The sequence below is a fragment of the Olea europaea genome, chromosome 16, assembly GCF_002742605.1.
Source record: "Olea europaea var. sylvestris chromosome 16, O_europaea_v1, whole genome shotgun sequence".
In the NCBI taxonomy this organism is placed as follows: Eukaryota; Viridiplantae; Streptophyta; class Magnoliopsida; order Lamiales; family Oleaceae; genus Olea; species Olea europaea.
Genome location: NC_036252.1, coordinates 14,676,298 through 14,688,052, shown reverse-complemented (window position 1 = coordinate 14,688,052; position 11,755 = coordinate 14,676,298). Strand labels below are relative to the sequence as shown.

Sequence of the window (11,755 nt, the reverse complement as noted above, 5' to 3'; positions counted from 1 at the left end):
AACGTATGCAGAAATAAAAACGTAAAATCAGCAAAAAGTGAGAAACGGATAAGCTGTAAATACTTAAAGAGAATAAACAGAAACACATTTGGAAGATAAAAATTGAGCCACCCCTCATTCCTACTTGCTCCATGGACCTTACTCCTAGCAAATAAAAATGGCTAGCCTGCCCTGTTCCCGGCTGGATTGTTTGAGATTGATTTGGAAAAGAACAAAGAAGAAGAGGGATTGATTTGGGGACGAAGATGCCTTCAATTTTGAGAGATATCTGGATTGAATTCAATTCGGAGATAATTGGATTGTGTTAAATGTTTCAATTGCCACTAAACTTTGAACTATATCACCGGTTACTCATCGAACTTTAGGTTGCGTTTGATTGTAAATATGAAAAGAAAATAAATTCTATATAATTCAATTACTTAGAACTTATTTGCATGGAAATTGTCAATTAAATGTGTTTGATTGATTTAATTTTCAACCTAAAAAATATTATACTTGTCTGATTTTTATTAGTAGGTGGATAAGAGAGAGTTGATAGATGAGAGAAAGAGAGAGAGAAAGATAGTGAATTACTTGGAAAATAAATTCCTACCTCCTAAAAAAAATATTTTTCTTAATTTTGAAGAAAATATGGTCATGTGATCAAAAGTAGGAAATGTTTTTTATGAAAAAAATATCAATCAAACAGAACAAAAATAGGAATTTGAGCGAAAAACACATTTTTCATGGAAAAAATTAGCAATCAAACGCACCATTGCCAAACATTCCAATGATCACTCAACTTTGTTTATGAGTCATGTTTCAAGGTTCATGCATTCTTCAAGTTATATCCATTTCAAAACAGCAAAACAGGTCTTGAGGTACTTAAAAAGAACTATTGGTTTTGGAGTGTGGTTTCAAAAATCTGTAGATAGCTGTTTGAGAGGCTATTCTGTTAATGATTAGGATGGTAGTGTGGATGATATGAAGAGCTTGTCAAGCTACTATTTTTCTTTCAGCTCAGGCATATTTTCATGGAATTCGAGAGAGCAAGTTGTTGTTGAGCAATCTACTGTCGAAGCAGAATATATAGCAAGAGCAGCAACTGCAAATCAAGCTATTTAGCTCAATTTTTTTTTTTTTTTTTTTTTTTTTTTTGGTGATTTGGAATTTAATCTAGAAAAGGCTACTGAAACTTATTGTGACAACAAGTCTGTTATTACTATGTCAAAGAATCCAGTTCGTCATGGAAAAGAAAGCACATAAAGATCAAGTTTCATGCAAGTGAGGGTAGGTTGAGAAAAATGAAGAAATCAGTCTTTAATATCGCAATTTAGAGACAAATTGCAAGTATCTTCACAAAAGCTCTTTTTAAAGTCAGATTTGAACATCTAATATCAATGCTTAGAGTATCCAACAAAATGCTCAAGGAGGAGCACTGAAGCAATGACCTTTTGCTGTAGACTGTAGTGACTTTTACTGATGCAAAAACCTTTTGTAATGAATGTTTTTAACTTAATTTAAACAAAAGTTGCTAGTACTTCTTAAAAAATAGAGTGGTTGAAAAACTGATCAAGGGTCTATGCATGTATAAAGTAAAACTTTTGTATGAAATATAAATCTGCACTTACTAGCAGTATCTACAGAAGAACTCGTCTCCATTTATAAACTCACATGCTAATTGAAGATGAAATGTAACTTGGTGTGTAACCTACAGTAACGCCAGGCGAAACTAAACGGATAAGTACAGTAAAAGATCAAATGTTACATCGAGTATAGCATATGAAAGAACGAATTCAATTTAAAGAAATGAAGTCGAGTTATAACAAAAGCTTCGTCTTTAGAGATCAAATCACTCTCTAATCCGACATATCCTATTCTAAACTATAATGGTGTAGAAATGCATGTCAAAGCTGTCAAATGTACATCAATACAAACTGAACAAACTTTAGGACCATCTCCAGATTTATATAACTTATTATCTTGAAAGATAACCTTCAGCAACGTGGGTAGCAACTGGGAGGTACTTCAATGTTTAGACAGGTCTGCAACCTTATAATCACCTATTCAGTGAATCCTCTTAAGCGTGTTGACATAAGTATAACTAGAAAACGACACAAAAAGCTTTCGAAACCTGCAATAAGAATCGACAACTGAGAAGATATTACAATGTATTTCAAACCAGTAACAAACGTTATCAGTCTACTACTCTTTCTAACTCTTTTCAGCCCTAACCTCACCTAAGCCCATCTTTCCACCCCACCAAGACCACCCTACTCCCAAAATTTAAAATGAGGATGTCATGAAACCTTTACCATGAATCTTGCTTATGTTAGTAATCTAGATACAAGTTAAAAGTTTTCGAGAATACAAACCAAATCCATTGGCTTCTGTGCTGAGCCATTGCAGCATAAGTCTTACTGGGATCTTCATTGAGCAAGCATTGTAAATGTCTACTATCAAAAAACAAGGCAAATAACTTGGATAACCAGATATCAACTGGTCCACTGTACTTGCGGAATATGCTCTTACTCACCTGAAAATGATTAAAATAACAACCATGGTTTAGGAGCTTAAAATTATAAAAAAAAAAAAAAAAATGTAAAATGGGAAGTAACGTGTTTAGGTTTAAAATTATAAAAAAAAATGTAAAACGGGAAGTCACACGTTTAGGTTTCCCCCTCCCAATGGAGAACTTCATATTCTGCACTCTATATTGACAGTCATCAAATTTGTAAACAGCTGAACACAGAATGTAGACAGAGTGAGACAAAGAATGGCTTACAAGCTCCCAGGCTTCCAGAGGTCTTTCTGAAAAATCATGCAACAGCTTTCTGCATTATGCACAAGAAAGAACCTAATTAATTCTTAGTTTGATGTTACCAGCAACCATTACAAATAATTTCATATGCATCAGGTGTTAGGAACCACTACATAATTGAACTACGTAAAATACAATAGAACCATATTGATCATAAGTCCACATAAAACAGAGAAGAGGTAGCAAGTAAAGAACAGAAAAATAGACTTCAAGAACTTAAATGAGTACTAAAGTAGCAAATCAGAAAAATGAGACGTCAATCCCTAGCTAAACACAAACATGACAAAAGACAATGACAGATGAGAACTTACTGTACACCTCGACCCACATCACGATGGTTACAGTGACCAGAGACACCATAGTGATCAAATGTAATGATCTGGAAAAAAATTAAACTGCAATTATGTATTGCCAGATTAAGTATTTCAAGATAGAAACATAAGAAATCCGTTATGAAAGCAGGACATGAAAGGCCTAAAAGTGGCTAGAATAACCAAATGGATGAAAAAGCTAGTAGTAATTTGGATCACTCAAACCAGTTCTTACTGAGTCAATAGCACGGGTACAGATTTCGTCCTCAACAAATCCTGCTATTAGATTCCAATCCCATACTTTACCAAAACCATCCTAATCACAAGAGCCACATGAAATAAGTACCTCCATATAATCTACAGTGTGAAAAGTACAAATATGAATCAAATTTTTGTGATGCTTCAGAAAGAACCTGCAAATCTGGATGGTCCAGAATCTTCACTTGCTGGTGAGGAATCTGTACAAACAAAATAAAATAAATGAGAGAAACAACCAATACTAGGTAAAGTTTTTACAGGAGACAGCAGTCAGTAAAAAATAATAAGGCAGACCCTTCAAACCCAAGCACCATAAGTAGAAAACGTGCAAATTTTACAGACTAAGGCCACTAGCTTACAAAACATCACCTTGAGTATTGCGGAGGCCAGAAAGAGTTCTTCTTTTCTAATGCTACCCATCCCATCTGCGTCACCTTCAAGAAAAAGAAAAGGAAAAAAAGAAAAAGAAAAAACACTTAAGGTAATAAACAAGATCTCAGTTGAAATAAGTAATATAATAAAAAATAAATAAAAATTGAATTTCCATATATTTTCAGCAGCAGGAAATTTATCCTAATCAACTTAAAGTAATGGCCCACAAAATATAGTTTAGCAGATCAAGTGTTGTTAGACAATGTTGATCTTCTCTTATATGATATGATGATGATGATGATGATGATAACCCTTAAAATACACTTTGTTGCATCCAATAGAATTTTTTGTTTTGACCTCAATGGAGACCTTTAGATAATGAACCTCAAAAGAAGTTAAGTCGACAACTTTGATGATCTCCATTCAAGGAAGCAATTGATTTTACAAATGATTCACATGCTCAGATATAGCTTACAACTACTTCCTCCATAAATTCAATAGGCTTTTCACTAAACGCGCTACCCGTAAAGATCAGCAGGAAAGGCCATGGAGATTACTTGATAAGCAATATGAAAGTACCAGTCATTTCAAATCAGATCTCATCATAAAAAATTTCAAATCTTAACATATTCATTTTATGTCATATGATGATTAACTGGATAGTATCCATGAACAAGATCATACGCTCAGGTTTTCTGAATGCAATGAAGTTTGAAAATTTCAATACAGGTCGATTCTATAGACCTATTACAAAAGTGTCTAATATGATGAGAAGAGAAGTCCTAGGATACATGGAAGAAAAATTCATGAACTTACAGCAGTATTACCAGTTGACAAGCATAGTATGTAAAGATCATGTCCCCTCAAAGTTAGGTAATTAATGGTTGGAGTAAAGAACCTGCAGAATCCAACAGAAGGTTTTACAAATAAATCCAATATATATGATGTCATTGGGCAATAAGTGACTCAAGAAACTACGATACAATGAATGATTTTCTGAACAGTACAAGCTCTTTTCAAGATATTTCTTAGTCTAAATTGGAACATATTTGACTCTTTACTATTTAGATTCTGATTTTCCATACCATGCAAATGATGTCAACAATGCCCACCGTGATATCGGCCAGGAGCTATTTTCTTTCTTTTAGCACAAAATTAACATAGTAAGTAACCCTAGAAAACATGCTTTGTCATACTATGAGAGCAACTAAGCCATTCATCGGGGTCAATTACGTGAATGCTTTTTCCTTGTCTCACTGATAGAGAACTACTTCTTCTTGAAGGTTCAAATTACCAAGTCTTTTGCAAATTAATTCATATATTAAGGCACTAACATTTCAATGTTTTAATGAGAATTCACCACTGCAGCAAAGTACAAATCCCAAGAAACAAATAAATAACTTAATAAAATAAAGTAGGTATTTGATATTCATACACCAGGCAGAGAAGTTCTATCATTAATGCAAACCAGAGTAAAACATAAAATTTTGGAATTCAAACATACATGGACTCATCATCAGGATGCGCAATAACCAGTAAGACGTTTCTCCCAAAAACTCTTCCTGGAAGCACAAATACACATATTAAACTTGAAAAAACTTATTTAAAGACAAAGTATCATATCCGTATTTACACAGATATGCACAAACATAATTCATTACCATCATCTAAGAATGCAGCTTTGGCGTCATGGAAGGATCCACAAAAAAATTTGCAAAGAGAAGCGACCCAGAGTACAATTAACGATATGATGATGATTAGCCATGCCATGTAGAATTCTCCACCAGCAAGCTAAATAAACAATGCCGTAATTTTTTATTGCTTTACTGAGGCATTTCATGGAACAATGTTACTTCAAGATTCACCTGTCCCCTTCAAACCATTACTATGTAACTTCATTAATAAATATAACGAGAATGATTCATGTACATGCAGGGCAGAGCTGGAAAATTATTTCAGTGCAGGCAGGACTTAATAAAGGTAAAAATAAAGAAATAATGTAGTATGAATAATTTATTAAAATAGAGAAACAATGCAGGTGGATAATGGCTTCTACCTAATAGTGATACCCAGAACATAATAAACATCAAGCAGAAAATGGAAACAATACAATCTCATTCAACAATACGTAAATCTTAGCTAGCACACCAAACAAACAGATATTGACACATTGGAAATTTAAAAATTTAATCAAATCACAAGGGAATACATATTACAAATCGAGAATTGCAAATAAAGAGCCCCTATTTAAATGTGAAAATCAAAGACAACTTTTCTAACTATCGGCCTAATATGCAAATGCTAGATCCATATCATATGCAGCGAATGCCATTGACCCCACGCCACCACACCCAAAAAATAACCTCGTTCTTAGGTGGATGGTGTTGCATATCGACACAATTATTACTACATGTATCTTTGGCTATGAACTTACTTTCTAAATATCTCAAAATGTTATATTCAATCCATAAATGTTGGCCTTTTATTTCTGCTTTGATTAAATATTAAATTAAAATTCGCATTCTAAGTTATAACAATGCAATTAAAGCAAGGAGATTTGTGGTAATTCAATCAGAGAATAGAAAAAATCTGTCGCTTCTACAGTTTTGATAAAAAATTTGAGAAGGAAGAAAAAAATTTACAGGAGAAATTTAGAATATACCACATGCTATTCTAAGTCAGCAGCTTTCACTAACCAAACCCCAAAAAGAATACTATAACCCAGCTGGTTTCTTCAAAAGCCAAGCATTTTATTGTAAGCGGTCATAACGTATGCGGAAGTAAAAATGTAAAATCAGCAAAAAGTGAGAAACGGATAAGCTATAAGTACTTAAAGAGAATAAACAGAAACACATTTGGAAGATAAAAATTGAGCCACCTGTCATTCCTACTTGCTCGATGGACCTTACTCCAGGCAAATAAAAATGGCTAGCCTGCCCTGTTCCCGGCTGGATTGTTTGAGATTGATTTGCGAAAGAACAAAGAAGAGGGATTGATTTGGGGAGGAAGATGCGTTCAATTTTGAGAGATATCTGGATTGAATTCAATTCGGAGATAATTGGATTTAATTGTGGGCTTGATTTGGTGTTGGGCCATTTCATTTGACTTTCAAGTGTCAAATGTTTCAATTGCCACTAAACTTTGAACTATATCACCGGTTACTCATCGAACTTTAGGTTGCGTTTTATTGCAAATATAGAAAGAAAATAAATTCTATGTTATTCAATTGCTTAGAACTTATTTGTATGGGAACTGTCAATTAAATGTGTTTGATTTATTTAATTTTCAACCTAAAAAATATTATACTTGTCCGATTTTTATTAGTAGGTGGATAAAAGAGAGTTGAGAGAGAGAGAGAGAGTTACCTAGAAAATAAATTCATACCCCCCTAAAGAAATATTTTTCTCAATTTTGAGGAAAATATGGTCATGTGACCAAAAATAGAAAAATATTTTTCAGGAAAAAAATCAATCAAACAGCACAAAAGTAGGAATTTTAGTTGAAAAAATACATTTTTCATGGAAAATATTAGCAATCAAACGCACCTTTAGAAAACATCCCAATGATCACTCAACTTTGGTATATCGCACTCCATCACTTACTAGATGGATTTTGTCTCACTTGAAGCTGATGTAAATGACGAAATTCCTACGTGACAATTACCTCCTTCCAAATGTTAAATGAAACATATAGGTGGTTGCTAGGTCATCAAAGCATGTCAACACCCAAACACGCCACTAATAAATAAAACTTGAGCCTCATTATTCGAAAAAAAATACATTTTTTAACAGTGATTTGACATCATTTTTCAACCACACATGCTTTAATAAAATAATATTACACTCAAATTCAAAAAAATTCCTTAATTTTTAACCACACATTTACCACCAAGATACTATTCAAAAATGCATTTTCATTCCAATAATGTGGCTCAAACAAGGGCTAAACATAGCTTTCTTAATGAAAAACCCAAAAATTCACCAATGCCTGGAAGAATGAAATCAGTTCATCTCTCACGTCCCAAATCATTTCAAAACACCCCCACAAACGACGACCCCTAATCTGATCAACCGAGGACCACAAACCTTGGATTTACGAAGGCATGCACATGGAGAGACCACATGAAGGTAATTCGAAATCAAAATTTTTTTCTTGTGGGGGCAGAGTTTACACGGTGTTGTGAAATGAAACATTTAACAGCTACTGCTTTCACTAAGTCAGTTTTGGAGTATATTAATATTCTACTGTTGTTTTCAACTATGTTTTCAGTGGCCATTACATATTAATTCTAGGCAACAGTTCAAATACTATGCTCTTAGTTTAGCAAGTTTACCGCAGTCAACAGAATTAAATAAACATTTGAGTTCATTAACTGATATGGTTGAAACAACATATTAAGTTCGACCCATCACAAATGCAAGAAGACAAATATAGAACGGCAAAGTCCTAAAAAATGAACTGATTAATACTCCTCTCAAGTAAGTATTACACGTTTTCCAAGATAAAGATTTATACTTTTGCACTTCAAACGGTAAGAGAAGTACTTATAAAATTTTGGAGGAGAGAAAATTTTGAATAAAAAATTATTTAAGTTAAATCCAGTTGAATACTCACAAGAAAGATCAAAAACCAATTGAATTATTTGCTTCTCTTTGTTGTCCAATTGAAGGGAACATTCAAACAGTGAAAAACCGAGTCTTCATGAGAAAAACAACTTTCTATCATAATGGACTACAGATTAAAAATGATTGCCTATGTGCAGCAGAAGAGTCAAAATATAAGGAAACAAACCTGTACAGGAGATTGAAAAGCCTCATTTGGATCCTAGTTTCTGGGTTATGCAAGCTTAAAAGTTTAATTGGCCGGACCTATCATTTTATTCCTCTTCGGTTGTAATTAGAGACGAATCCAGGACTTCGACTCAGTTAGGGTGGCTGTTGACCGTTGACCGTTGGACGGTTATCAACCATATAGCACCAGTATCACACAATCTTAGAGATAGAGAGAGAGGTGTGTGTATATAAGAGGCGCCGATTTAGTTGGGATGTCCATGTGTAGGTAGCGTTACCTCTTACAAAATAACATATATGTAGAGAGAGAGAGAGAGAGTATAGGATGCTGCTACTGGGGAGCTCTGGCTTTTGTGGTAGGATTTTTGCTTTGCTTAGAAGTCTTTCAAACTTTGAAGCTTGATTTTCATACGTGTGAAAGAGAAAGATCTGACAGTTGCTTCAAGTTTTAAACTTGATTTTTGTTGAATTTTAACTGGCAAACATTTTGGAATGGTATCGCTTATAATTTTTTTACATTTTTAGTTTCTTAAAAAACTTTGGTCATCTATCAAACTTTAAATACTCCTATTAAAGAGAAGTTGCAATACCAGTAGCAGGGGATTTCCTTGCAAAAAAATAGATTGTTCATCAACTAATCAAAATAGAGTTTTACATTACTCTTAACAAACACGATTCTGATGTACTCCGATGATCACAGAAACTTATGTGATTAATATTGGCACCAGAAATTATAACTATCACAATCAAACACATTTTTTCTTTCTTCTTTTTAACTGATTATTGATTGAAGATGACTGACTCTGCAGCCAAAATTAGTATATTCAGCTTTGTTGCTTTAAATTCACTTCCATCCCTCAGATTTCAGCAAACACTTTATGTACACAAAACAAATGACTTTTTAAACCCTTTATAATCAACATCACGGACAATGAGATTATATTAATCAATAAGTAAGCCATTTTTTCTTGACGGATGCCAACCACTTCCACAATACCATACACCAAAAGGCAAAAACTGCCAATTTTTTTCCTTATTTTTTCATATTATTATTAGATAATAAAGAAGACCTAACAATCAAACATACACAAAATTGTAAGTTCTAACTTCTAACATAAATAGATCTCAAAACAAAGCACAATTCAAACTCCCAAAAAAACGTAAAGGGCTTCTTGAAATGGAACAAATTTGTACCTTTGATACCGAAAATGAAATCCCTCTGAAAATGAAATCCAAGAACCAATATGTCTTGATTATTTAAAAGCCAAGCCCCAAGGGTGTTCCGATATGGAATTGGGATTTTTTTTTCATAAGCATTCAACCATTTCAATTCCACCTATGAAAGTTACTTCTGAAGTGGAAATGAAACATCTAATTAAATTGAATCAAGGCCGGAAGTCGACTCCTATTTGCGTAACTTTACTGGGGAAGAATGTCCACGAGGGGGAACACGAAGTTTTAAATGAAGAGAATCGTAATGTAAATGATGTTTGGGATACAATTCAGATTGTTCGTGAAGATGATGTGGTTATTCTCGAGACCACTGCTACTCACCATGGTCACACTGTTACGCACAGAATTCCATCGATAGTTGAAGACAACGAGAATGAAAATGCATTTACAAACGAGGATTTGATTGCTTTATCTCGTAGGAGACATGAGTCGGGTGGGAGCTCGCAGGCTGGACCGAGTACACGGTCCTCTAATTGTTCGCGTGTAGTTCCCGATGATGAAGATGTATATGTCGAGCAACTATTCGAATCAAAGAAAGAATTGCAAGAAGCTGTGCACCAGATTGCTTTAAAACATAACTTCGAGTTTAAAGTGAAGAAATCAAACAAGTCGTTATACACAATTATCTGCGTTGACGACAGTTGCCATTGGCGTTTGCGAGAGACTAAGATGGACACGAATGAGTTCTTTGTAGTTCGTAAGTATGCACGGGAACATACTTGCGAAGTGGGTATTCGTCGAAATGATCATAGGCAGGCCCGATCATGGTTCATTGGTCGAGAAATAATGCACAAGTTCCAGGATCCACGAACGATCTACAGACCTTCGGACATCATTAATGATGTTCGATGTGAGTACGGGGTGGTCATGAGCTATCAGAAGGCTTGGAAGGCTAAAGACTGTGCATTGGAGGATTTGATGGGTTCGGCTGAGGAGAGTTATGCTAAATTAGCCAGGTATTTCATTGTTTAAATGTTTATTTCTTTGTTATAGTAAATTTTAATTATTTAATTTCAATTGTTTATTTATATGTAATTTATTATTTAATTGAATTGTTTATTTTTCTGTTCATTTAATATTTAATATATTATCTAAATTATGATTATTTTTATTTACATTGGCCAGGTATTGCTATAACATGGGAAGAATTAATACTGGGTCGACATTTTTTATTGAGAAGGATGACGAAAATCGCTTCAGATATTTCTTTATGGCCCTTGGACAATGTGTTCGAGGATTTCGAAATGCAATGCGACCCTTAATCTTAGTCGACGGTACAACCCTTAAGGCGAGATACGGGGGCAAGTTGATTATTGCAACATGCCAAGATGCGAACATCCAAATTTACCCTCTTGCGTTTGGCATAGTCGACGGAGACCCTCTTGCGTTCGGCATAGTCGACGGAGAAAATGATGTAGCAATGAGTTGGTTTTTTACGAAGTTGAGGGAAGTAATTGGAGATGTCGAAAATCTTGCATTCGTAACCGATCGAGGGCAGTCGATAATAAATGGTATCGCCGAAGTCTTCCCCGAGGCACATCATGGTTATTGTATGTACCATATACAGGGAAACTTGAAGACCAGGTATCGAGGCAATGGCGTCGTTGCGTTGTTTAGGAGAGCTGCAGAGGCTTACAGTTTTGAAGAGTTTGATAAGTTCATGGTCGAAATAGACAGTAAATCGCATGCTGCATGGGATTATCTAACAGAGATGGGGATTGAACATTGGGCACGATCACATTTTCCAGGACGTCGATACAACATGATGACGTAGAACAATGCAGAGTCGCTTAACGCTTTATTCAAGAAAGATCGAGAGTTACCAATCACAATGGTTGAGAACATTCGTGACAAGTTACAACAGTGGTTTCATAATCGACGTGAGGAATCACAGAGTTGTGCAAGTGTGCTAACCCCGGCTCAAGAAGATAAGCTCTTCAAGACTCTAGATGTGGCAAGAAAGGTATATGTAGAACCACTGGATCAATTTC

General features: G+C 34.6%; 1 protein-coding gene across 8 annotated transcripts; it reads right to left on the bottom strand.

Annotated features, from left to right (window-relative positions):
* Nucleotides 1-1,755: 1,755 nt before the first annotated feature.
* Nucleotides 1,756-9,815, bottom strand: LOC111412222 (probable N-acetylglucosaminyl-phosphatidylinositol de-N-acetylase). Of its 8 annotated transcripts, none has more exons than XM_023043055.1 (11): nt 9,726-9,815; nt 5,403-5,613; nt 5,246-5,303; nt 4,569-4,639; nt 3,739-3,803; nt 3,525-3,569; nt 3,347-3,427; nt 3,112-3,179; nt 2,765-2,813; nt 2,355-2,515; nt 1,756-2,113 (listed from the first exon to the last, which is right to left on the bottom strand). In XM_023043055.1, the coding sequence occupies exons 2-11, from the start codon at nt 5,509-5,511 to the stop codon at nt 2,047-2,049; spliced, it is 774 nt and encodes a 257-aa protein (XP_022898823.1). In that variant the 5' UTR covers nt 5,512-5,613; nt 9,726-9,815; the 3' UTR covers nt 1,756-2,046. The 8 variants fall into 8 exon arrangements, with proteins under 8 accessions (XP_022898823.1, XP_022898825.1, XP_022898824.1 ...); XM_023043057.1 differs by having other exon boundaries at nt 5,403-5,606; XM_023043056.1 differs by having other exon boundaries at nt 5,403-5,626; nt 9,726-9,814.
* Between the last annotated feature and the right edge of the window lie 1,940 nt (nt 9,816-11,755).